Source organism: Rana temporaria, chromosome 1, assembly GCF_905171775.1.
Source record: "Rana temporaria chromosome 1, aRanTem1.1, whole genome shotgun sequence".
NCBI classification, from domain to species: Eukaryota; Metazoa; Chordata; class Amphibia; order Anura; family Ranidae; genus Rana; species Rana temporaria.
The window spans coordinates 268,952,304-268,977,798 of NC_053489.1; the positions used below are offsets into that span (position 1 = coordinate 268,952,304).

Consider the following 25,495-nt stretch of genomic DNA (forward strand, 5'->3'; position numbering starts at 1 on the left):
ATCAAATGCTGTCACTGTGTTAATCAAATAGTGCCACATCAAATGCTGCCACTGTGCTCATCAAATAGTGCCACATCAAATGCTGTCACTGTGTTCATCAAATGCTGTCACTGTGCCCATCAAATAGTGCCACATCAAATGCTGTCACTATGCCCATCAAATAGTGCCACTGTGCCCCCCCCCCCGTGCCCGGGGGGGACCTTGCAGCGGCTCAGACCGTGCATCTCCTCCCCTTCTCCTGATGGGCGTCCAATCGTAGCACCTGTCGTTTCCGCCAATCAGGTGATGGGTAACAGACCCGCGCATCTGATTGGCTGAGAGGCGGTTCAGAGTTAGGAAAGCGAATATTCATTCGCTTCTCTAACACACCTGGGTGGACTCCGAGCGCAGTGCTCGCAGTTCACCTTTTTTTGGAGCCTATTAAAGCCTAAGGCTCTAATCAGGTGCTTCAAAAACACCCCCCGCCGCAGGAATTCAGGGTCCGGACGCCTGAATAGGGGGTGGCGGCGGCAGCCATGGATTAATGCAATGCAGAAATGTATCCATTATACATAGAAAGGGTGGCTGGAGAGAGGGGGCAGCGCCCGTGTGGACGCACCGCCATTGCATGGATGGAAGAAGCCTGCTTGAGCCAGGGAAGGGCTATGTATTAAACCCTTGCAGTGCAGAGGGGTATGGGGTGCCCTGTAATAATTGCACAAAGGCTGACCAGTGTAGATGTCTGTATTATCATATAAGCTGTATAAGTAGATGTATTGGTGTAATGAGTGAGAGGATAAGCCTTGCACAAACAATCCAGATGTGTGGAGGGAGAAAGCTCTTGTCACTATTCCTGTTTGCCTCATCAGAGGACTTTAGTCATATGGGCAGAGTTACATGAGGGGGATGGGAAGCAGAACATTACACTGACATTTCCTCTTCCACCCCTTCCTTGGGCTGAACTGTACAAATCAGCAGAAGAAAGTGAAAAGTTTGCCAGTTGGGAGCAGTGATTGGCTGAGAGTTTGTCAGAGTGCCACACCCACATCCCTTCCCCTCCAGTGACTGTACGATGTGGGAGGGGGGCGTGTCTCCTCATATAAGAGTGTCACTGTCCGGGATCCGTGCTGACCTGGCCATTCACTTACCTGTCTCCTCTGTGTGCACTCACCGCTCCTTCCACCATGACGGACCAAGCACCCTTTGACACCAATGTCATCACCATGACCCGATTCATCATGGAGGAGGGCATCAAAGCCAAAGGAACCGGAGAGATGACCCAGCTCCTCAATTCCCTCTGTACTGCCATCAAAGCCATCTCTTCTGCTGTGCGCAAAGCTGGTCTGGCCAACCTGTGAGTATTGTCACCCTGTGCCACCATTGTGCGTCCCTATAGAACATCTGTGCACCCCTCTAAGTGCCACCTGTAGAACATCTGTGCATCCTAGATAGGTGGGCACTGTCCATACAGGACAAATGTGCATCCCTTTAGGTGGGTACTGTCACTTACAGGAGATCTGTGCATCCGTTAGGTGGGTACTGTCACTACAGGAGATCTGTGCATCCCATATAGGTAGATACTGTCACTTACGGACATGTGTGCATCCCATATAGTTAGGTACTGTCACTTATAGGACATCTGTGCATCCCATATAGGTAGGTACTGTCACTTATAGGACATGTGTGCATCCCATATAGGTGGGTACTGTCACTTACAGGAGATCTGTGCATCCCATATAGGTAGATACTGTCACTTACAGGACATCTGTGCATCCCATATAGGTGGGTACTGTCACTTACAGGACATCTGTGCATCCCATATAGGTGGGTACTGCCACTTACAGGACATCTGTGCATCCATAAAGGTGGGGTACTGCCACTTACAGGACATCTGTGCATCCCATTTAGGTGGGTACTGCCACTTACAGGACATATGTGCATCCATATAGGTGGGTGCTGTCACTTACAGGACTTCTGTGCATCCCATATAGGTGGGGTACAACTGCCACTTACAGGACATCTGTGCATCCCATATAGGTGGGTTACTGCCACTTACAGGACATATGTGCATCCCATATAGGTGGTGCTGTCACTTACTGGACTTCTGTGCATCCCATATAGGTGGGTGCTGTCACTTACAGGACATCTGTGCATCCCATATAGGTGGGTACTGCCACTTACAGGACATCTGTGCATCCCATATAGGTGGGTACTGCCACTTACAGGACATATGTGCATCCCATATAGGTGGGTGCTGTCACTTACAGGACTTCTGTGCATCCCTTTAGGTAGGTACTGTCACTTACAGGACATCTGTGCATCTCTCTTAGTGGAAATTGTCACATGTAGGACAACTGTGCATCTATATACGTGAATGTTGTCACTTATAGGCAGGGCAACTATGCATTCCTATATGTGAATATCGGCGCCCAAGGTGCAACTTTGCATCCCTTGAAGCGTCACCTCTAGGACAACTGTTGCATACCTTTAAGTGAGTAGTGTCACCTGTAGGGTGTCTGTGCTCCCCTTTTGGCAAGTATTCTCACTTATAGATCACCTAGCACCTCTATAGGTTGGTATGGTCATCTATGCATGCCTGTGGGAGGGTATGGTCACCTATAGGGCACCTGTGCATTCTTATAGGTAGGTATATACGTCCATAGGGCATTGGTGCACCCTGATCAGAGGCGTATCTAGTGAAAATGGCGCCTATGGCAAGCACTGAAACTGCGCCCCTGTCAAAACATTTAAACCCATCTTTCAGATAACCAGGGACACGGCGGAGACAGAGAGGGACACTGAGGACCACTGGCGGCTGGTACTGAACATTTTTGGGGGGTGTAAACAAACTGAAAAAAAAAACACATAAATTTAAGCCACTGTGCCCATCAAACGCAGCCACTACCCTATGTGGATCCAGTCTGGCCAGTCATCGGCCGTCTTGGGTACACCTGTCACTCCCCTCCCTAGGCAGAAGGAGAAAATATTAGCAATTGTTGTGCCGGTGTTGCGCTTCAGCAGGGGGGGTGCAGCGCCGGAGCTACATTAGTGGGGGAGGTGGCCGTGGAGGACGGGTGTTTTTTTTTTTTTCATGCGGGGGGGGGGGGGGCTTTTTTTCCACTCCCCTCCCCATGGCACTTGCCATGGCTGCCATACCCTAGATACGCCACTGTCCCTGATTAGTGAGTATTGTCACCTGTAGGGCATCTGTGCTACCCTAGTGATGAGTATTGTCACCTGTAGATGGGCATTATTGCCTAAAGGACATCTGTGCGTCCTTATTGGTAAGTATTGTCACCTATAGGACATTTTGCATCCTATAGGTGGTCATTGTTACCTATACAGCATTTGTGCATTCCTATCGCTGCTGATTGTCACCTATTGGGCATCCTTATAGGTGAATATTGCACCTAGAGGGATTCTGTGAGTCTCTCTAGGTGGGTATTGTCACCTATAGGGCATATGTGCACTCTTATAAGTAGCTGTTGTCACCTATAAGACATCTGTGCACCCTATAGGTGAATATTGTCACCTATAAGGCATCTGTGCACCCTATAGGTGGGCATTGTTACCTATAGAGCATTTTTATGTATAGGTGGGGGTTGCCATCTTTTTTTTCAAATCAAACCCGAACATTTTAGCATCCTGGGACACCTTTGGGTGCCCTCAAGGAGAGTAGTAATGTGGTGCGCATAGCGTGCTGCAGCAAAGAGTGGGTGTGGCCAAATTGATCTTGCTGACATCATCGCCCTGCCCCCCAGTGATGCTGAACCTGTGCCCAGACAACCACCACAGCTCTCGGACAGCAACAGATCTTGGTTACTTGGGGGGGATACTAGGTCTGAATAATGTGTCCGGGTTTCAGTTTGCCTGAAACCTGAACACATGATTCAAAACCCGGACTGTCTGGGTGAATCCTGGACAGGTGGCAACCCTATGTATAGGGCATCTATACACCCCTCTAGGTAAGTAGTGTCACTTATAGGACATCTGGGCGCCCCTAGAGTAATTCTAGATGTCACACAATGACCATGGCTTGGACAAAAACATTGGGGGACAGGTCGGTTCTGAACAGTTCTGCCTACACTGACCACTCAGGAATACAAACTTTATTTGCTATTATGTTCCCATACTGTAGGGGTCTCTATTGTCAGTGGTTGTGCTCACACTATTATTGATACAATGTAACCCCATGAGTACTGGCCGCCTGATGTTTGTATGTGATTAACTCTTTCATGACTAGCAGCTCCCTGGTGCCTGCATGAAAGGAACTCCTTTATCTCTGTGGTGCCCGGGCATTATCACTCCTTATATAACCAGAGCCTTCCCAGAGTCCTGTTAACCCTGTAATCACTGGTGGTTAGACAAGATTCGGCCATGTACTGTATGACAATCAGCAGCTCACTGGTGCGTGTTTATCCTAACCCTCTTCCTGTTGGCAGCAGTGTGCCAGCCTCCAGGTACATTAACCCTTCACATCATCAACCCCTCCCCTACACTGTTGTCTGTTAACTCTTTCATCACAAAGCTGCCTCCCACCTTAGAAGACAATATGCCTGTGGGCTGGGATAACAATGTGTCAGTACTTTAAAAAGGGGCAGGTGGGACGTCTTCTGGAAATGTTCTGGTTTTATGTAATGAATAATGAACGCTACAGCATCACAGTCGTGGCCAAACGTTTTGAGAATGACACAAATATTCATTTTCACAAAGTTTGCTGCTTCAGCGTTTATAGGTCTTTATGTCAGATGTTACTATGGTATACTGGAGTATAATTACAAGCATTTTATAAGTGTCAAAGGCTTTTATTGACAATTACATTAAAGCGGAGCTCCACCCTAAAGTGGAACCCCGCTGATCGGAACCCTCCCCCCCTCCGGTGTCACATTTGACACCTTTCAGGGGGAGGGGGGGTGCAGATACCTGTCTAAAGACAGGTATTTGCACCCCACTTCCGGCCACACAGTCTCGGGCAGACTGCGGGCATGATGTCACCTTCCGTCCGTCCCCCCGTTGTGTTCTGGGAACACTCGGCTCCCAGTACACAGCGGGAGCCAATCGGCAGGTGTAGCGCGACTCGCGCATTAGCGTCGTAGGGAACCGGGCAGTGAAACCGGAGCGCTTCACTTCCTGGTTCCCTCATCGAGGATGGCGGGGGGGCAGCAGAGTGACGAGCGATCGCTCGTACTCTGCTGCGGACGGCGCTGGGACTCCAGGACAGGTAAGTGTCCTAGTATTAAAAGTCAGCAGCTGCAGTATTTGTAGCTGCTGGCTTTTTAATCTCTTGCAAAAGAGTCAATATTTGCAGTGTTGGCGATTCTTTTTCAAGACCTCTGCAAATCGCCCTGGTATGCTGCCAATCAACTTCTGGGCCTCATCCTGACTGATGGCAGCCCATTCTTGGCGAAGGATGAAGACGGACAGACGGTCCGTCTTCATCCGAATCCCCATAGGGGAGAGCGGAGGAAAGACAGGGCGGTCCCTGCACAGTGTGTGGGGACCGCCCTGTCCGCCGACAGCTTAGCGGGGATTACGGATGATCCCCGATGAGCCAGCGGACACAAAAACGGTCCGCTCCGTGTGAAAGAGGCCTAAAGCTGCCAATAGCTTTCCAGTTTACCCAGGTAGCATCATCCCCAAGAGGAGCCAAGTCCTATAACGAATACCACATTTTCTTGGTCGGCTTTAAACTAGCAGATAGATCTTGTTTGCTTTTCTAAAAAAGTATGCTGTTTACAGAGCTCAGTAGCTCAAGATACATACAACAGAAAGATCAGAGGAGACACCCACCACCCTCTCTCCTTCCTGCCTGAACAGAGCGTTCAGACTGAAAAAAGCTTCTGCTGTGCTCTCCTATTAGAGAACCCATAACGCTCTCGTCATACCATGGGTGCACCCTTTTTTTTTTTTTCAAAACGTAAATTGGAACACAAACAGCAACAAAAACCTGATAGAGGATCTAGTCCTATCTGAAAAGAAGGAAGCATTTAATGGAGTTTTACGGAAAACCTTTTCCATTAATGTGACTTGTCAGAGTTTTCAGCCGACAAAGTGGACTGTTGGACACAGGGCCACTAAAAAGGGTGATCAGCAGGGCCGGCTGTGCTGCCTTATTGCTGACACTTGTTGATCTTCCTGCAGTGCTTCTTTGGCTGTGCTGCAGGGGGATTGGTCCTTGGATCTGCACCCTTTTCCACCTGCTATCTGGCCCCCCTGTGTGCCCCTTTGCCTCACAGTGCTTCTAGCCTCCCCCCTCTCCTCCCCCTCCAACAAGGGGGATCAATTTCAGGATGGAGAGCACGAGAACCAGTAAATATGTCATATTTACTGGCCCCTTCCTTTCTTGAATGTACACAGTGAGTGAACGGTACTGATCGTTCCTGTGTTCGTTCACACTGAAGCATAGTAAACAGTATGTACTATGGTTCAGTTTGTGTGTGAACAGGAAGTCGCTCAGCACAAAACGCTTTGCATTCATTCACTGAGGCTGCAGAGAAAGGAACTGATGAATCTTTGCATCAGGCCCTCTCTCTGTCTGAAACGTGAGACATTAGGGGTCTGTTTAGACCTCTTTTACCAAAGGCTCCCCAAAAGGGCAGTTAAAAAAAATGTACAAAAAAATTAAATAAAAAAAAAAAAATCTAAAAAATGTAAATAAAGACTTGTTCAAGCATGCTTTGCTCTCTGAAGAGCAGTCAGCATTTGGATCACTCTTCAGAGAGCAGTTGACAGCAATGTGCCTCCCCTCCCTTGCACTGCTATTCAATTGAATAGGTCTTGGTCGTTGAGGGTATAATGTCTGCCATGGCTGCGAAGCATATCATCATTGCCCCATCTGACTGTACTTCCTGTAGAAGGGTGGTTGTGGTGCAACAAGGTATACCGTTGTGGAACTGGCATTACTAAATGCTTTTGTGCAACAAACCTCAGTAAACGGAATTCATGTAGAGTGGTTGTAATCCTCAGGCATGAAATATGAACAAAGCATATCCCTCTATAGTGTGTACTTGTCTCAAGTGTCATTTTCTCTTTGCTGCTTCATTTCTCTTCTATCGCATGAGTAACTTCTGACAAGTTTTCTTGACACAAAGAGAAAAAAGGTGACAGGGGAGGGATCTCCAGCTGATTGACAGCCTCAACTCTGTTCATGTGTGCTGTGTGGAGGGGGGTGTTTCTCTTCCCTCCAATCAGTTCTCAGAGCTCTCCTCACTGAGCTCTGCAGAGTGTAACTTCAGCTCTCCACCCCCTTTTTTTTCTGACAGCTTTATACATTTTGGACTTTGAATGGTTGTAGAGAAGAGTAGATAAGATAAACCGGTACAACTTATGCAGGAGGATTATTTCATCTTTTTGTGTATTACCAGAGGCCAGTCACTTCACTGGGTTTGTGTAAGTAACTCACATTTCCAATACAAAATTCCTATGCATTCAAGTTTAAAAATCACTGTACAGCTTTAAAAAGAAAAGTTTTTTAATGCCATACTGTGGATGGCTCCCAAACCTGCGAAAAACTTAAAGGGGTGTTCCAGCCTTTTTTTAAGTTTATTAAAAGTCAGCAGCTACAAAAAGTGTAGCTGCTGGCTTTTAATAAACAGACACTTACCTGCTCCACGGTTCCAGCGACGCGCCGGCCGGGCATCCGCTCCTCGCCCCCCCTCGCCGGCCGGTGTCTTCATTTCCTAGTGTGGGCACCCAGCAGTGACAGCTTTCGGCTTGACGGCCGGGCACCCACTGCGCATGCGCGACTTAAAGTTGCAGCAACTTCAAAGTAGTTCATGCACTACGTTGGTCTGACTTTCATGCAACTTGAGGGCCATAGTCTCAAAAGTTGCATGAAATTCGTGTTATGCAATGCAACAGTTGTCCATCATCACTGGTCAAAGCCAAAGTCGTATCCAAGTTGCACCCATCCAAAGTTGCACTCCAAAGTCGGTGCAACTTTGGAGTCATATAAGGCTTTGGTGTCGTTAACTTAATAAACACGCCCGCAGCTGTTTGCGTGAACGGGGTGTGATTTTAATGCAGTGCGGGAAACGCACAAAAAATGTATGTGAATTCCGCACCTCATCAGTGAACCTGGCCTTAGTCTCCATTCACATTTGCTGTTTTGGGATCTCTGCGATTCTGCCCTGGATATCAAAATGCACCGAAACCGCAAAATGCAGGTTCAGGTAGTATTATTTTCAACGGCATCTAAAACGCGGTGCGTTTGTGCCGCGATTGTCGCATGGGAATTGCGGCAAATCGCATCGCGTGAAGCTTGTTGCCCAAAAGAAGCTCCTACTCCTTTTTTGAGCGACAAGCTTCACACGATGTGATTTGCCACGATTGCCTCACGACAAATCGGGCGACAATTGTGGCAAAACCGCGCCACGTTTAAAAAAGCATGCCACCCGAACCTGCGTTTTGCAATTCTTTTTTTAATTTTTTTGATATTGTGGGCAGAATCGCAGTGTTTCTGCTCAAGATCCCAAAATGGCAAGTGTGAATTAGGGTTGCCACCTCATCCCTTTAAACCCGAACACATATTAATTACACAGGTTCTGAGGCAAATTTAATGCAGATAAGACAACAAGTGAGTCTAATTACCACCTTGATCAGCCACAGAACCTGTGTAATTAATATGTGTTCGGGTTTAAAGGGATGAGGTGGCAACCCTAGTGTGAATGGCAGGTAAGGCTTTTCCAAACACGGTTAGAAAATCATCAGAAATTAATCGTCACAAAAGTGAGTAGACCCCTTACAATTCTTGTAAATATGTTATTATATCTTTTCATGTGACAACACTGAAGAAATGACACTTTGCTACAATGTTGTGTAGTAAGTGTACAGCTCGTATAACAGTGTAAATTTGCTGTCCCCTCAAAATAACTCAACACACAGCTATTAATGTCTAAACCGCTGGCAACAAAAGTGAGTGGCTTGGTGTGTGAGGAACGAGAGTATTGATTGCGCACTGTGTCTCAACAGGCAAGCCTTCATTATTTTCCTACTATGGACAAAGTACAGGTTTAAAAGTACATACAGCTCTGTGTGCAAGGTGACACGTGTCACTGTGTTTTCACATGCTTTGTGCCATTGTGCTGAAAGGTCCTGTTCTATTGACTTGCAAGGCAGTGCATAAGAAAATCAGCAAGCAGGATGTTTTTCTCAGGCCTTGTACAAACCAGCAAGAAACTTGCTGGGAGATATTTTTTTGCAGAGGAAACCGGTCGTGTGTACATTTTCGTCGAGGAAACTGTCGAGAAACTCGACGAGCCAAAAAGAGAGCAAGTTCTCTATTTCCTTGACAGCCTGACAAGGAACTCGACGAGGAAAACGATGTGTTTCGCCCGTCGAGTTCCTCGGTTGTGTGTACGAGGCTTAACATACAGCACTGCAACAAGTTATTTTTTATTTATCCATGCATTTCAAATTGGAAAGGCAAAACTTTTTTTATTTTTTATCTTGGATAAGGTCAAGGGGTTCCTTACCCATGAAATGGATACAGCGCCCAGAGGCGATTCAGTTCGCATGTGTTGCGCTTTACAAGTCTCTCACTCACTCAGTAAAGGAGGGTTATTATAACCCCTATATTTTTTTTTGCCATCTAAGTTCCATTGTAGAGATTTCCCTTCACTTCCTGTCCCATAACCAAAACAAGAAGTCAGAGGAAATCCCTCCAAAGTGAGGGAATCGCTGGTTGTCACCAGAACTAATGTCCCCATTGGACAATTTCCCCTACATTACTGTTCTGGGGGCAACCCAAAATTTGAGATTTTCTCACTTTCAGTGGCACAATAGAGAGAGGGAATCTTCCTAACAGGGACATTGACCTGATAGATCCCTCTCCACTCTCCAAAACAAAAAAACACTTGTTACCCAGACCAATTCTGACACCCACAAAGAGTCATTTTTTTGCTACAAAATTACTCATAACCCCCAAACATTATATGTTTTCTTTTTAGCAGAGACCCTAGGGAATAAAAGGTGATCGTTGCAACTTTTTATCTTGCACAGTATTTGCGCAGTAATTGTTCAAACTTGTAAAAAAAAAAATAGATACCTAACATGTCACGCTTTGAAATGGCGCCAAACTTTGGTACTTAAAAATCTCCATAGGCGACACTTTACATTCTTTTACAGGTTACCTGTTTGGAGTTACAGAGGAGGTCTGGCACTAGAATTATTGTTCTTACTCTAACATTTGCAGCGATACCTCACATGTGTGGTTTGAATGTCATTTACATATGTGGGCGTAACTTGGGTATGCGTTCTCTTCTGCACGCGGGGACAGGGGTGCATTAATTTTTATGAAAGTCTGAAAGAAAACTGAAAAACGATCCTGTAGCTGCAGGCATCATTCAGATATCCCCACTTGTTGGGCAGGAAGTGGTTATAAAGTGGTTGTAAAGGCTTGTATGAAAATAAATAACAAATATGTTATACTTTCCTGCTCTGTGCAAGGGTTTTGCACAGAGTGGCCCTGATCCTCCTTTTCTGGGGTCCCCCAGCGGCACTTCTGGCCCCTCCTCTTCATAAAGTGCCCCCATGGAGAGCCGTTTTCCATGGGGGCACCTGTGCGGGAGTGCTCCCGAGTCCTGCTGCTGCGTCCATTGACACAGACAGCAGGGCTCGGCCCCGCCCCTGGCTACCGTATCACTGGATTTAATCTATCCAATGAGGACCCCGAGACAGCGGCTGGAAGGATCGGGTTCAGATTAAGCAAAAGCGGGATTCTGGGGGGAGCAGCACAGAAGGTTAGAATGCATTCAGGTAAAAAACAACGAGACAATTGAAAGCAAAACTTTTTTTTTCAGTTTGGATAGTGTAAGGGTTTTCAACCCCTGTCAGCTTTTTGCCATCTGTGCCCATTGTGGAGACTTCTCTTTACTTCCTGTCTCATAGCCAAAACAGGAAGTGAGTGGAAAATCCCTTCAACGAGAGAGAAATATTTTTAACTTTTAGTTTAATTTAAATATTGCCTGTATCAGAGAGTCTGTTGAGAACCTACAAGGTTCTACAACCAGCAACATACCATTTTCCTGAGATTGGCGGTCTTCTCTATAGCAGTGTTTCTCAACTCCAGTCCTCAAGGCGCCCCAACAGGTCATGTTTTCAGGATTTCCTTTAGATGAAATGGCTGAGGTGATTACTAAGGCAGTGAAACTGATCAAATCACCTTTGCAAAATAATGGAAAGCCTGAAAACATGACCTGTTGGTGCGCCTTGAGGACTGGAGTTGAAAAACACTGCTCTATAGCAACAGTGTTAGTCAATTAGACAATCGTCACTTCCGCCCAATGGTCCTAAAGTGAAAATAATAAATTTTTTGTTTATTGCATTTTCGTGTAAATATGAGATCTGAGGTCTTTTTGACCCCAGATCTCTTATTTAAGAGGACCTGTCATGCTTTTTTCTATTACAAGTGATGTTTACATTCCTTGTAATATGAATAAAAGTGACCCAATTTTTTTTTTTTAAAGGACAGTGTAACAGTAAAAAGTTAAAAAATTAAGAAAAATAAATAATAATTTAAAGCGCCCTGTCCCGCCGAGCTCACGGGCATAAAACGAACGCATACGTAAGTCGCGCCCGCATATGAAAACGGTGTTCAAACTACACATAAGTGGTATCGCCGCGATCGTTAGTGCAAGAGCAGTAATTCTAGCACTAGACCTCCTCTGTAACTCAAAACTGGTAACCTGTAGAAATTTTTAAACGTCGCCAATGGAGATTTTTAAGGGTAAAATTTTGCCACCATTCCACGAGCTGGTGCAATTTTGAAGCGTGACACATTGGGTATCAATTTATTCGGCGTAACATTATCTTTCACAATATAGACACAAATTGGGCTAACTTTACTGTTGTCTTATTTTTTTAATTGAATGTATTTTATTCCAAAAAAAATTGGCTTGTAAGACCACTGCACAAACGGTGTAACATAAAGTATTGTAACGACCGCCATTTTATTCTCTATGGTGTCTGAAAAAAAATATATATATATTTGGGGGTTCTAAGTAATTTTCTAGCAAAAAAATAAAAAGATTTTAACTTGTAAACACCAAATCTTAAAAAGAGGCTCGGCCCTTAAAGGGGTGGTTCACCCTAAAAACTACTTTTTTTTATTACACTGGCCCCCCACATTACAATACGATTAAGACTATTATTATTTTTTTGATGCTGTACATACCTTTGTACAGCATATTCACCCGTAGCTTCCGGGTTGCGAGTCCCGCGGGAGTGGGCGTTCCTAACATGTCTGTGATTGACGTTTTGACCAAAAACGAGCTCCCCCCGTCGCGTAAGCCGCGTCACGGTTGGCGAAAGGAGCCGAACGGCGAGTCGGCGCTATACTGCGCATGCGCATCGCCGTTCGGCTCCTTTCGCCAATCGTGACGCGGCTTACGCGACGGGGGGGAGCTCGTTTTTGGTCAAAACGTCAATCACAGACATGTTAGGAACGCCCACTCCCGCGGGACTCGCAAGCCGGAAGCCACGGGTGAATATTCTGTACAAAGGTATGTACAGCATCAAAAAAAAAATAATAGCCTTAATCGTATTGTAATGTGGGGGGCCAGTGTAATAAAAAAAAAAGTAGTTTTTAGGGTGAACCACCCCTTTAAGGGCCAGATCCTCAAAAGGGATACGCCGGCGTATCTACTGATACGCCGTCGTATCCCTGTTTCTATCTATGGAACTGATCCACAGAATCAGTTTCACATAGATAGGCAGAAGATCCGACATGTGTAAGGGACTTACACTGTCGGATCTTAGGATGTAGTACCGCAGCCGCCGCTGGGGGCATTTCTCTTCGGGAATGCCGCTTCGGGTAGGCAAATTAGCACTTACGGAGATCCACAAAGCTTTTACGCTTCGTTTTTTCTCCGTAAGTATTAGTTTGCCGTCGCAATATTAGGGTTACTTTTACAAGGCTTAAACTGTTTACACCTTGTAAAAGTAGACCCTTCTATCCCGCGTCGCCGTCTTTTTTTTTTTTTTTTTCAAATTTTTTTTTTTTCCCGCCGCAACTCGTATTTTTTTTTTACGCCCGTCGCGATTCTCAAAACCCGGCGCAACGTAAAACCGCGCAAAGCACGTCGGAAAAATGACGTCGTGAGCATGCGCAGTACGGCCGGCGCGGGAGCGCGCCTAATTTAAATGGGACTCGCCCCATTAAATTAGGAACGCCTTGCGCCGGCCGGATTTAAGTTACACAGCCAAATATTTTTAGGTAAGTTCTTTGTGGATCGGGCACTTAGGTAGAAATTTTCCGGCGGTGTAACTTAAATTGAAAAAGTTACGTTGCGCCGGGTTTTTGTGGATCTGGCCCTAAGTTCTTAAATTTTTCTACATTTTAAACGTTTGATTTGTTCTCTCTTTTCTATTGTGAAAAAATATGGGTTTGTGAGATTTTCAAATCATTGCATTCTGTTTATAGTGTATGTTGAATTTAAATAGTGTCCCAACGTTTTTTGAAATTGGGGTTGTACATACTTCCAGTTGGAGTTGTCATAAATGATGGTTTTCACACGGAGTATTTTTGTTTAGGTACGGCATCGCTGGATCCACCAATGTGACAGGGGACCAGGTGAAGAAGCTGGATGTTCTATCAAATGATCTGGTTGTTAACCTGCTAAAGTCATCATTTAGTACCTGTGTCCTTGTATCAGAAGAAGACGATCATGCACTCATAGTGGAGCCCGAGACCAGGGTATGTGCACAGGCGAACTTTTCTATGACTTCCTCATATGCTTTGAACATGTATGCAGTAATAGCAGCTAGCCGATAACCAGATAGCCTTTGTTATGTGAAAGTTTGTATTTATGAATTGTGTAAGCTGCTGTTTAATTCTTGAGAAATATTAAAGAATGTATTAAAATATTATAAACAACCCTTCTACATAAATCCTCACTTTGATTTGCACATAAGCTCTAACGAGCAGGGCCCTCTGATTCCTCCTGTATTGAATTCTATTGTAACTGTACTGTCTGCCCTCATGTTGTATAGCGCCATGCAAACTGTTGGCGCTATATAAATCCTCAATAATGATAATAATGATAAATAGCATTTGGAGGCAGAAGATGCACAGTTGTGTACAGCAAACAGGCCTTTTCCAGGCTAAAAATGACTCTATTACAGTGCCCTCTAGTGTTTGAATATGTTATTGCATTTGCTCCTAATTTCCAAAAATTGAGGGATAGATTCACATATCAGGTAGATTACAATTTGAATGACAATTGCGCGGTCGTGCTACACATTATGCAAATTAAATTTGAATCCTTTTTTCCCCCACAAATTTTTTTTTTTACTTTTTGCTATAATAAATATCCCCAAAAATATATATAATATAGTTTTGGCCGATACGTATTCTTCTACATATTTTTGGTAAAGAAATCGCAATAAGCGTATATTGATTGGTTTGCGCAAAAGTTATAGTGGCTACAAAATAGGGGATAGATTTAAAGCATTTTTTTTTCTTTACTAGTAATGGTGGCGATCAGTGATTTTTATCGTGACTGCGATATTGCGGCGGACACACCAGACACTTTTGCCACTATTTTGGGACCATTCACATTTATACAGCGAACAGTGCTATAAATATGCACTGATTACTGTGTAAATGTGACTGGCAGGGAAGGGATTAACACTAGGGGGCGATCAAGGGGTTAAATGTGTACCCTAGTGAGTGATTCTAACTGTGGGGGAAGGGGACTGACTGGGGGAGGTGACCGATCAGTGTCCCTATGTACAAGGGACACAGCATCGGTCTCCTCTCCCTGACAGGACGTGGATCTCTGTGTTTACACACAGAGATCCACGGTCCTGCTCAGTTACTGGGCAATCGCAGGTGCCCGGCGGACATCGCAGCCGCCTGGCACGCACATCAGGGTCCCAGTAATGCGGCGGGGGGTGCGCGCGCCCCCCTAGTGGCTCTGCAAGGCGAGGACGTCATATGACATCCTCTCAGAACAAGAGCATTATCGTGCCGCCGTCAATTGACGGCGGCCGGTAGTAAAGTGGTTAAACATGTAGGCCATACAAATCGGTGTGTAAATGTAACTGTAGGATAATTGTGTACAGTTGTATAGCAGTTACTTTCTGAGGTGCAAATCAAAGAATCATTTGGCATTAAATTGGTTATATAGGTGTTGATTTACTAAAGGGAAAAAGACTGTGCATAATGCAATTGCACTCTGCAAGTGCTGTTGCTTCAGAGCTTAGTAAATGAGCAGAAACTCTTTTGACTACCATCATCCAATCACGTGCAAGCAAAAATGCTTTTTTTTTTAAAAAATTTTCCTTGGTCATGATTGTGTACTCCTTTGCAAAGTGAAGCTTTTCCTCATTTACTAAGCTCTGGAGCAACTGCACTCGCAGCCTATTTGCCTTTAGTAAATTAACCCCATAGTGACTACTAGTTCAGGCTTGTTGATTTACTGATTTTACCTAAAATATCTAATTATGAGCATGTCCTCTGTTAGATTTCAAGCTGTAAATATTATTATTTTTTAACAAGAGAAAGCTGTAAATAATTTTTAATGTTTTACAGGGTAAATACATTGTGTGCTTTGATCCTTTGGACGGTTCGTCAAACATTGATTGTCTTGCATCCATTGGCACAATCTTCGCCATATATAGAAAGGTAAGGATTTTTCCAGAGGTATAATTCCCACAATGGCTTCCTAGGGATAAAAAGGGATGAATAAATAGAGCAATTGGGAAATACCGTATAATGATACCATTGCACATACCAAATAAGAGCCAATATTTAGCTGTCAGTATGTAAAGTCTATGGGAATTCAAAAACTTATTTTTTTGGACTTGAATAAGTAATTTATTCTCATCCCATTGCATTACTGCTTCTTCACCTTCGCTATGAAAGTCATGGTCATTTTGACAGTTTAAAACAGTAGAAAATTGCAAATATTGAACATTTTGATACTGGGTTCGTGTTTGAATGGTTCAACTCTATTCTTTTGCATTTTTCTTCTTTTGCAGACACCACACACTGAGGGAGATTTATTAAAACTGGAGAGTGCAGAATCTGGTGCAGCTGAGCATTATAACCAATCGGTTTTTAACTTCAGCTTGTTCAATTACACTCTGACAAAAAACCTGGAAGCTGATTGGTTTCTATGCAGAGCTGCACCAGATTTTGCATTCTCCAGTTCTAATAAATCTCCCCCTTTAAAGCCTGCTTATCACACCAGACATTGGGGTCAAGAGTACAATAACGCATGTGGAAACAATTGTGCAAATGTTTAATTCACTAAGAATTGTGCAGTAAATAACTACTGTGGTAAAGTTTCGATATTGTGGTAATTGCCACATATTTTCATGTGGTAATTTATTGTATTGAGCTGGCTGCTAAGGAGCAGGCTGGGAAGCCACCTGCCGCATCCTTAACCACTTAAGGACAGAAGGTGTTTTTCAGATTCGGTGTTTACAAGACTAAAACAGTTTTTTTTGCTAGAAAATTACTTAAAACCCCCAAACATTATATATATTTTTTCTAACACCCTAGAGAATAAAATGACGGTCATCGCAATACATTTTGTAACACCGTATTTGCGCAGCGGTCTTACAAGCGCATGTTTTTTGGAAAAAATTCACTTTTTTTTATTAAAAAATAAGATATACAATAAATTTGGCCCAATTGTTTTATATATTGTGACAGATAATGTTACGCCGAGTAAAATGATACCCAACATGTCACGCTTTAAAATTGCGCCCGCTCGTGGCATGGCGTCAAACTTTTACCCTTAAAAATCTCCATAGGCGACGTTTAAAAAATTCTATAGGTTGCATTTTTTGAGCTACAGAGTAGCTCTAGGGCTAGAATTATTGCTCTCGCTCTAACGATCGCGGTGATACCTCACTTGTGTGGTTTGAATACCGTTTTCATATGCGGGCACTACTCGCGTATGCTTCTGCGCGCGAGCTCGTCGGGACGGGGCGCTTTAAAAAAAACGTTTTTTGTATTCTTATTTATTTTTATTTATTTTATTATTTTTTACACTGAAATAAAAAAAAAAAAAATGATCACTTTTATTCCTATTACAAGGAATGTAAACATCCCTTGTAATAGAAAAAAAGCATGACAGGTCCTCTTAAATATGAGATCTGGGGTCAAAAAGACCTCAGATCTCATATTTAGACTTAAATGCAAGAAAGAAAAAAAAAAAGGAAAATTTGTCATTTAAAAAAATGACAACAAAAAAATTGTCTCTTTAAGACGCTGGGCGGGACTGACGTTTTGACGTCACTTCCGCCCAGCAAAGCTATGAGGACGGGTGGGGGCCATCTTGCCCTCACTCAAGTCCTCACACACCAGGCAGCAGCATCCGATCTCCTCCGCCGCTACCGACGGCTCCGGTAAGCGGCAGAGGGCGCGGAAGGGAGGGGGGGGCCCTCTCCCGCCACCGATAACGGCGATCTCGCGGCAAATGCGCCGCGGAGACCGCCGTTATCGTTTACAGGCTCGCCCACTGAAAAGATGGATACCTCGGTTGTGGCAGCAGCTGCTGCCGTTACCGAGATATCCATCTTTAAAAACAGGACGTATATATACAGTGGGCGGGCGTTAAGTGGTTAACAGATGACTCATCAGCTGTCAGTAGGTTCCCCGCTGACAGCTGAATGTAAAGAAAACATGCTGGCAATTAAAAGTTATGAAAGAAAAACAGCGTGCCCCCCCTCCCCCAATGCATGTCAGGCCCTTTGGGTCTGGTATAGATTTTAAAGGGAACTTCACCCCAACATTTTTTGAAAGAATGGCATGGAGTCCCTCCCCCCCAAAATCCAGACCCATACCAGAGAATGTAGCCCAGCAGGCCAGGAAAGGAATGGGAGCACCCCCACTCACCTCCTGAACCATACCATACCATACCACATGACCTCAACATGGCTTTTGGCATGTTGATGGGGACAAGGGCCTCTTCCCCACAACCTTGAGCAGTGGTTGTGGGGGTCTGCGGGCAGGATCAGAATCTGGAAGCCCCCTTTTACATTATACCCCTACTCATTCGACAAAAAGTGTTAAAAAGAAATAAAAACGCACACAGTTTTGATAATTCCTTTATTAAAAAAATAGATCCAAAATCAATCACATTGCCCGCCAGACCCCCCAAAAAAACAACAAAAAAATTCAGACCCTGACAGTTGTTAAATAGCTATAGGGAGAAGTCATCTAGTGACATCCCCAGGTGGCCCGCCTCCTGATGACATCACGGCCCCCGCATGCTTCTGGCTGATGGTTTTGTACAGAGCAGCCCCGATTCTCTTCTTTTTGGTTCCCCCTGCCGGCTGTTCTGCTGAGTGCTGAGAGAGCTCTTTGCTCTGTGACACCTTGGTAATGAGACACCTTTTTTTTAGGCCATCGGCACTGACATATTGCACTGACATATTGCACTGACATATTGCACTGACAAGTGGCAGGATTGTTTTTTAATTACTGATAGATTTCAGCTGGTGTATTGGCTTTCCATGCCTGTTTGCGCCTCTCTTTCTTAATGTGTTCAATACTTTTTCTCTGTGTTATTCCATTTTATTACACATAATGTTATTCCTGAACTTTATTTGTTTTGTTTTTTTTTTGTTTGTATGGATTCCATGTGTTACCAATATGCGGTGAACATTTCATGTCAATAGCACCTTTAGAATTATATTTTCCTAGAAAAATGGTGACTTGCTCAATACTTATTTTACCCGCTGTGTGTGTGTGTGTGTATATATATATATATATATATATATATATATATATATATATATATATATATATATATATATATATATATATATATATATATATATATATATATATATACCCTGTTTCCCCGAAAATAAGCCCTACCCCGAAAATAAAACCTAGCGTTATTTTTGGGGATGGCTGCAATATAAGCCCTACCCCGAAAATAAACCCTAGTTAAAGTCGTCGTAAAAACGAACGTAATTCGTTTTGTAAAAAGATTATATAATGTGCAATGTGTCTCTTTTTTGTAACTTTGTTTTGGAAAATACCTTACTTACAGTGCCGGTGGGCGCTCACGTGACCGGCCGGAGATCTTCTACTCTCCAACGTCAGCGGTCCCTTCCTCTGCAGTGCTCAGAGTGGAGAAGAGCTACGGCAGGTCACTGTGCTGGCTATCATGCTTTAAAGGATCAGGATATATTATGTTTCTTTTTGGGGTTACAACCACTCTAAGATTATCATGATGACATGACTGTATTTGAATAAATGTAGATTATTGTACATACCGTAAAGAAATAAGACATCCCCTGAAAATAAGCCCTAGTGTGATTTTTGTAGCCAAAATTAATATAAGACCCGGTCTTATTTTCGGGGAAACACGGTGTGTGTGTGTGTATATGTATGTATATATATATATATATATATATATATAATATATATATATATATATATATATTATAGTATAAAAACCACTTGACATTCACCTTCGTTTAGCAAATGATTGTCTTGTTATTTATTGTTACAAAATGTACCCCAAGTTTATAAATGAAAAAAAAAAAATTCTCTGTTTCAGGTGTCAGACGATGAGCCTAGTGAAAAAGATGCTTTGCAACCAGGACGTGACATTGTAGTCGCAGGTTATGCACTGTATGGAAGTGCCACAATGCTGGTCCTTGCCACAGAGCATGGAGTGAATTGCTTCATGTTAGACCCTGTAAGTTTTATTTAATTTCTATACATATATATGTATGCATGAATATAAAACTTGTTTTGAACAAGTAAATACTTAATACACGACAAGAGTCACAGAGTTTATGAATGTTCAAAACCTTTAAATACATTAATGCAGTAATTAAGGTTCAGGAAGGCAGTCTTTTCAATATGAAACCAAATTGTAGAACAAGGGGATGTGACTTCAAACTAACTGGAGCAAAGTTCAAAACGAATCTTAGAAAGTATTATTTTACTGAAAGGGTATTGATGATTGGAATACACTACCAACAGAGGTAGTGAGATGGTCAAGAGTAAACGGCTTCAAACATGCTTGGGACAAACATAAATCTATAATAAAAAAAATATAAAAATAATATTTGTTATATATATATATATATATATATATATATATATATATATATATATATATATATATATATATATATATATATATATATATATATATATATATTTTTCAGAATGAAACCTTCCGATGGGGAATGAGCCACTGCAATATGTCATTCACGTCTGTGTGTGCATCTCAGTTTAGAGATGTGTCACTTCATTTTTAAAATCTTTATTAAATTTCCCCCAAGGGACTAAGTACATGTAGGACCTGGTCACATACTGATCCCTAGCTGCCTTCTTCATTAAAAGCACATTTTTATTTCTGTTTCCTCAGGCTGAAGCCCCGTTTATGGATGTTCCTATGGGGGAGCTACATCCCAGCCCTGTAGTCACTGCTCTCTCTCTAAGATTCCCACTGTGAACAGCTGCTTAGCACTGACTGTTCATTCACAGACTTAAAGTGATTTTAAAGTCTTGTTTTTTGTTTGTTTTTTTAAATAACAAACATGTTGTACTTTCCTTCTCTGTGCAGTTGGTTTTGCCCAGAGTAGCCCGGATCCTCCTTTTCTCGGGTCCCTCTTTGCTGCTCTTGGCCACTCCCTCCTATCAAGTGCCCCCACAGTCAGCAGCTTCCAATGGGGGCACTGAAACCGGGTAACAGCTCCCTGTGTCCATGAAGACACAGACCCCACGACCCGACCAACCCTCTCTCTCCCCTGATTGGCTGACTGATTTTTATTGACAGCTGCGGGAGCCAATGGCGCCGCTGCTGTATTTCAGCCAATCAGGAGGAGTGTCCTGGATGTCCGAAGGATTGCTTAGACATTCAGCTCAGACATTCGTGGACATTGCTGGAGAGAGGTGGGACTCAGGTAAGTAATTGGGGTGAGCTGGGGTAGCTGCTACACACACAAGGTTTTTAATGCATAGAATGCATTAAGATCAAAAACCTTCTACCTTTACAACTCCTTTAATAGTAAATGATGTCAGTCAGTGCTGGCGGGACTGTGTGATAGATCTGCAGTTGCTATACACAGTACCAAATGATTCATCAAAAGCCCCACAGTGCTGAGAATGAACAGTCAGTGCTGTGTGATAGATCTTCTGGTGAAGTGAATGTTTATTATCTGCTCTATTGCAGTGGATTTGCACAGAGCAGCCTGGATCCTCCTCTTCTCGGGTCCTTCTTCACTGCTCCCGGCCCCTCCCTCCTTTCGAGTGCCCCCACAGCAAGCAGCTTGCTATGGGGGCAGTCGAGCTGCAGCTCTGTGTGTCCATTCAAGCACAGAGATGCTGTTCGGCCCTGCTCCCTCTCTCTTCTGATTTGCTAACTGACTTTGACAGCCGCAGGAGCCAATAGCGCTGCTGCTGTGTCTCAGTCAATCAGGAGGGAGTGTCCTGGATGGCCAAGGGACTTGTAAACTCGCTAGACAGAGATGGGTCTCAAGTAAGTATTGGGGGGGCTGCTGCGCACAGAAGGTTTTTTTATCTTAATGCATAGAATGCATTAAGATAAAAAAACCTTCTGCCTTTACAACTCCTTTAATAGTAAATTACCTCAGTCAGTGCTGGTGGGACTGCTTAGCAACCGCAGGGTAGAGCTGAATGAGACCAAGACTTAGACTCCTCGGGAATATAATTATTATTTTAAACATTTTCTTCTTTAAGCTACTGAGGTGTGTAAACTGCAGGCTTTTTACAACAGAGTCAAATGATAATCTGGCAATATGCAATTCTAAAGCTCCACCTCCTGGTTCAAAGGAATAATTCAAAATGTTAACATACAGTATTTCATATTTAACGAAGGAAATTTTGTTTCAAAATGTAATTGACAGCATATATTACTTTATCAATTTCTAGGCAATTGGAGAATTCCTTTTGGTCAATAAAAATGTGAAGGTTAAACCAAGAGGCAATATCTACAGTCTAAATGAAGGCTATGCCAAATACTTTGATGCAGCAGTCACAGAATATCTCCAGAAGAAGAAATTCCCAGAGGTATGTTTCAATGGTAAAAACATGAAGATTTCCCCATCAGCACAGACAAGACTGTTGGACCATTGTCTTCTCTCATCCACAAATGGAAAAGGCAGTGACTATTGCTAGCGGCTATACACAATTCGAATCTGCCCATACACAATTTGAATCTCGGCTGGTTCCTGCTGAACCGGCCAAGATTCGAACCGTATATGGCCTGCCTTAGACTAGTTCTAAATGTGCAGATATCTTCCTGAGACTAAGGGCTAGCAAAACTTGATGACATTCCTGCAATCATGCAACACGACTGATATGCTAAAGTGGTGCATGTACTGTTTAGCTGAGCAGAGGACAGGTTTAGGCAAGTTCCACTGAGATTTTCCAACAACCTTAAAATTGTGTTTGTCTGATAATTGGTAGCCATCCATTATTGGGCATACTTATTTTCAAGGTTGTTGGAAAATCTCAGTGCAACTTGCCTTGCCTAAACCATGATGTATAGCACTGTTCGTTAATGTGCCAATATTGCCATACAGATGACCACATGAAAGCGGGTTCTTCTTGACCTTCAACCTTATGGTAGTTTCCCACTGTGCCATTTAGGTAGTACTGCTAGATAGAATACTACATAGCATAGTTTTCTATATCACACCTAAAAAATGTCAAGGTTGCTCTAAAATCTCTGTGCAACTTGCCTAAACCATGGTATTAGGCATTGTACTTTACTATGCCAGAACTGTTTGATGAATGACCATATGAAAGCAGGTTTTCCATGACCTTCAACCTCATAGTATTTTCCCACTGTCTAAAGCAGTGTCTCCTAACCGTTTTCAGTCAAAACACCCTCTCGAGGAACCCCATTTCTAAAATGTAAAAAAAATTAAAATAGTGTACCACAGTTGTGATAGATATTCTGTATCTTTTCTCTTGTAATAGGATGGCAGTTCACCTTATGGAGGACGATATGTTGGTTCCATGGTGGCTGATGTTCACCGAACACTGGTTTATGGAGGAATCTTCTTATATCCTGCAAACACTAAAAGCCCAAAGGGAAAGGTAACTTCAGTTTTTTTCTGTATAAAATAGCAAGGTGGTCTATGTGGATATCCACTAATGTATGTTACCATGTAATGTACAATGTAATTACTGTATATACATTGAACACGACTCCTCTGTAAAAGTCACCTGTCTGTTCCTAAATAGAATTAGTATTCATTCATCTTCTGGTGAATAGAACATAATGTACTCTAAGAGGAACTTAAAACACTCTGAATTACATTGTGTTATACACTTACCTTTAGGATTTTAGCAGCTGTGCTTATGTGAGTAAAGTTTATATGATCAATTTACTACCATTTCCAAGCATTACACTCTTCTTAAAGCGGAGTTCCACCCAAAAGTGTAACTTCTGCTCATTGTCTCCTCCCCCCCCCCCTTTGGGGGGAGGGGGAAGCGGATACCTGACTTTAACAGGTACACTGTCCCCACTTCCGGGAGACCGGCCCACGGCGAATTACGTCAGCAGACAGGCCAGTAGGAGAGCGCAGTGGTGCCTCGCGCATGCGCAGTAGGGACCTAGCGTGAAGACGACAGCTGATGGATATATCAGCTTCGGTACCAACTATCGCTCAATTCTGCAAATGATTCTAATTTATTATCGCTGTTTTCTAGCTGGTCTAAAACCAATTTTGGTGTGTATTTTTTTTATACAGTATTGTAATCTGTAAGAATACAGGATACTGTATGTGTATTGTGTTTTTACTTTTTTGAATTTGGTGCCGATCTCCACCCACGTGCGTTGTAACGTCGCAGGGAACAGAGCTCGGCGGCATACGGGCACTGTGTGAATCTAGCGAGGAGACAGGTCGCACACACAGCGGGGAGACATTGCAGGATCCAGGGGACAAGGCAAGTAACCTCTGCCTGGATACTGCGATGCAATCCCGAGTCTGGCTCGAGGATACCGCTAATGGTTCAGGATTTCCACCCCGAGCCAGACTCGGGATTACTGCTAGGGAGGTTAAAAATGTAGTGGGCGTTAGAGCCACTTGCCTGCTCTTCAAGCAGTGTAGTATTAGAATGTAGATCGGGAAAATCTAAAAATCACATTCTCATATGCATATTTTGTTTTGGATCAGTAAAACAAATTTATTGAAACTATGGGATCAGTATGACAGCCGGCCAACTAGCATTTTTGGAGAGTTCAGCAGTAATAGGTTACACATTTTTCATTTCACAGGTATATTTTAAAACCTAAATTCCACTAACATTTCATACATTTTAATCTTCAGTGTACTAATACTGATTTAATCTTAATGTCATATTTGTCTAACAGCTGAGGCTTCTGTATGAGTGCAATCCCATGGCCTTTATCATGGAAAAGGCCGGAGGACTGGCCACCAATGGACTGGAGAATGTGTTGGATATAGTTCCAGAGAGTATTCACCAGAGAATGCCCATAGCCCTGGGCTCTACAGAAGATGTGAAGGAGTACATTGAGATTTTCAAGAAACATGCCAAGAAATAAAAGGCTGCTGGACTGAATTCCTAGAAAAAGGACCAAAGAATATAATACTTGTCTGTGTTTAATGATGAGCGGATCAATTCACCCAAAGTATGGTTCTGATTCACAGCAAGTAGATCTCTATGGGTCAGCTTCTCACTGGGTGAATCAGTTTACTTGGTGAACTGGTAAAGGGGTCCTTTGAACTTCGTACCAATTCATTTGGGGGTGTCTGTCAAAAAGCAAAATTCAGTGTCTGCTCTTCTGAATGGTTCGTGGAGCAATCGTTTATTATTATCTGTGATCTTTCATAGATTCTCAGGAACACAACTTTCTAAAAAATTTCAGGTCTGCTTAAAAATGTGAATAAATTTTTATATTTACCTATAACTAAGTCTTGTGTATTTCATTAGGCTTTCTTAAGCATTTGTAAAGTAACATGATAAGCTACATTAGTGCCGGGGGGCAGAGAGAATGTGGAAAACCCTCAATGCTTGCCCCACTGCTGCAGGTAAGCAGGATGTCCTTCTTTTATTCTGCACTTAACAGCAGTTTTACAGGTGCTGCTAAGAAATTGTAAAGGTTTCCTACCATTTTACTTTCTCCACAAAAGTGGAAAGTTTCTGTAATTTCTTGTTAATGATTGCCTGTCATTTTCAGTATGCAGACAGTGGCGTCACTAGGGTTGGTGTCACCTGGTGCGGTAAAATATGGTGTCCCCCCCCCCCCCCCCCCCCCCAATAACCGTTTCCAAATATTTTTTACCCTACTGTTTGCTCTCTGTTCTCCTTTCTTCCCCTTTTCTCTCTACCTATCCATCTTTCTGGACCCCTTTACATCACATAGCCCCCTGCACCTCTGGACCCCTTTACATTACACAGTACCCTGCACCTCTGGACCCCTTTACATTACACAGCCCCCTGCATCACTGGACCCCTTTACATCTCATAGCCCCCTGCACCTCTGGACCCTTTTACATTACACAGCACCCTGCATCACTGCACCCCTTTTACATTACACAG

The 25,495-nt window shown here is 43.3% G+C and overlaps 1 protein-coding gene across 1 annotated transcript; it reads left to right on the forward strand.

Moving 5' to 3' along the window:
* Positions 1–1,089: 1,089 nt before the first annotated feature.
* Positions 1,090–24,863, forward strand: LOC120941973 (fructose-1,6-bisphosphatase 1-like). The gene is made up of 7 exons (XM_040355488.1): positions 1,090–1,333; positions 13,510–13,672; positions 15,512–15,604; positions 19,506–19,646; positions 21,854–21,991; positions 22,907–23,026; positions 24,306–24,863. Exons 1-7 carry the CDS (start codon positions 1,164–1,166, stop codon positions 24,495–24,497), a joined length of 1,017 nt encoding a protein of 338 aa, XP_040211422.1. The 5' UTR covers positions 1,090–1,163; the 3' UTR covers positions 24,498–24,863.
* Positions 24,864–25,495: the final 632 nt, after the last annotated feature.

What these genes read in the sequence shown, in the direction of transcription:
- LOC120941973 (XM_040355488.1), top strand. Translation starts at nt 1,164, where the DNA reads ATGACGGACCAAGCACCCTTTGACACCAATGTCATCACCATGACCCGA. An exon ending in AAAGCTGGTCTGGCCAACCT is followed by an intron (nt 1,334 to 13,509) that starts GTGAGTATTGTC and finishes ATTTTTGTTTAG; the next exon opens with GTACGGCATCGCTGGATCCA. An exon ending in TCTTCGCCATATATAGAAAG is followed by an intron (nt 15,605 to 19,505) that starts GTAAGGATTTTT and finishes TCTCTGTTTCAG; the next exon opens with GTGTCAGACGATGAGCCTAG.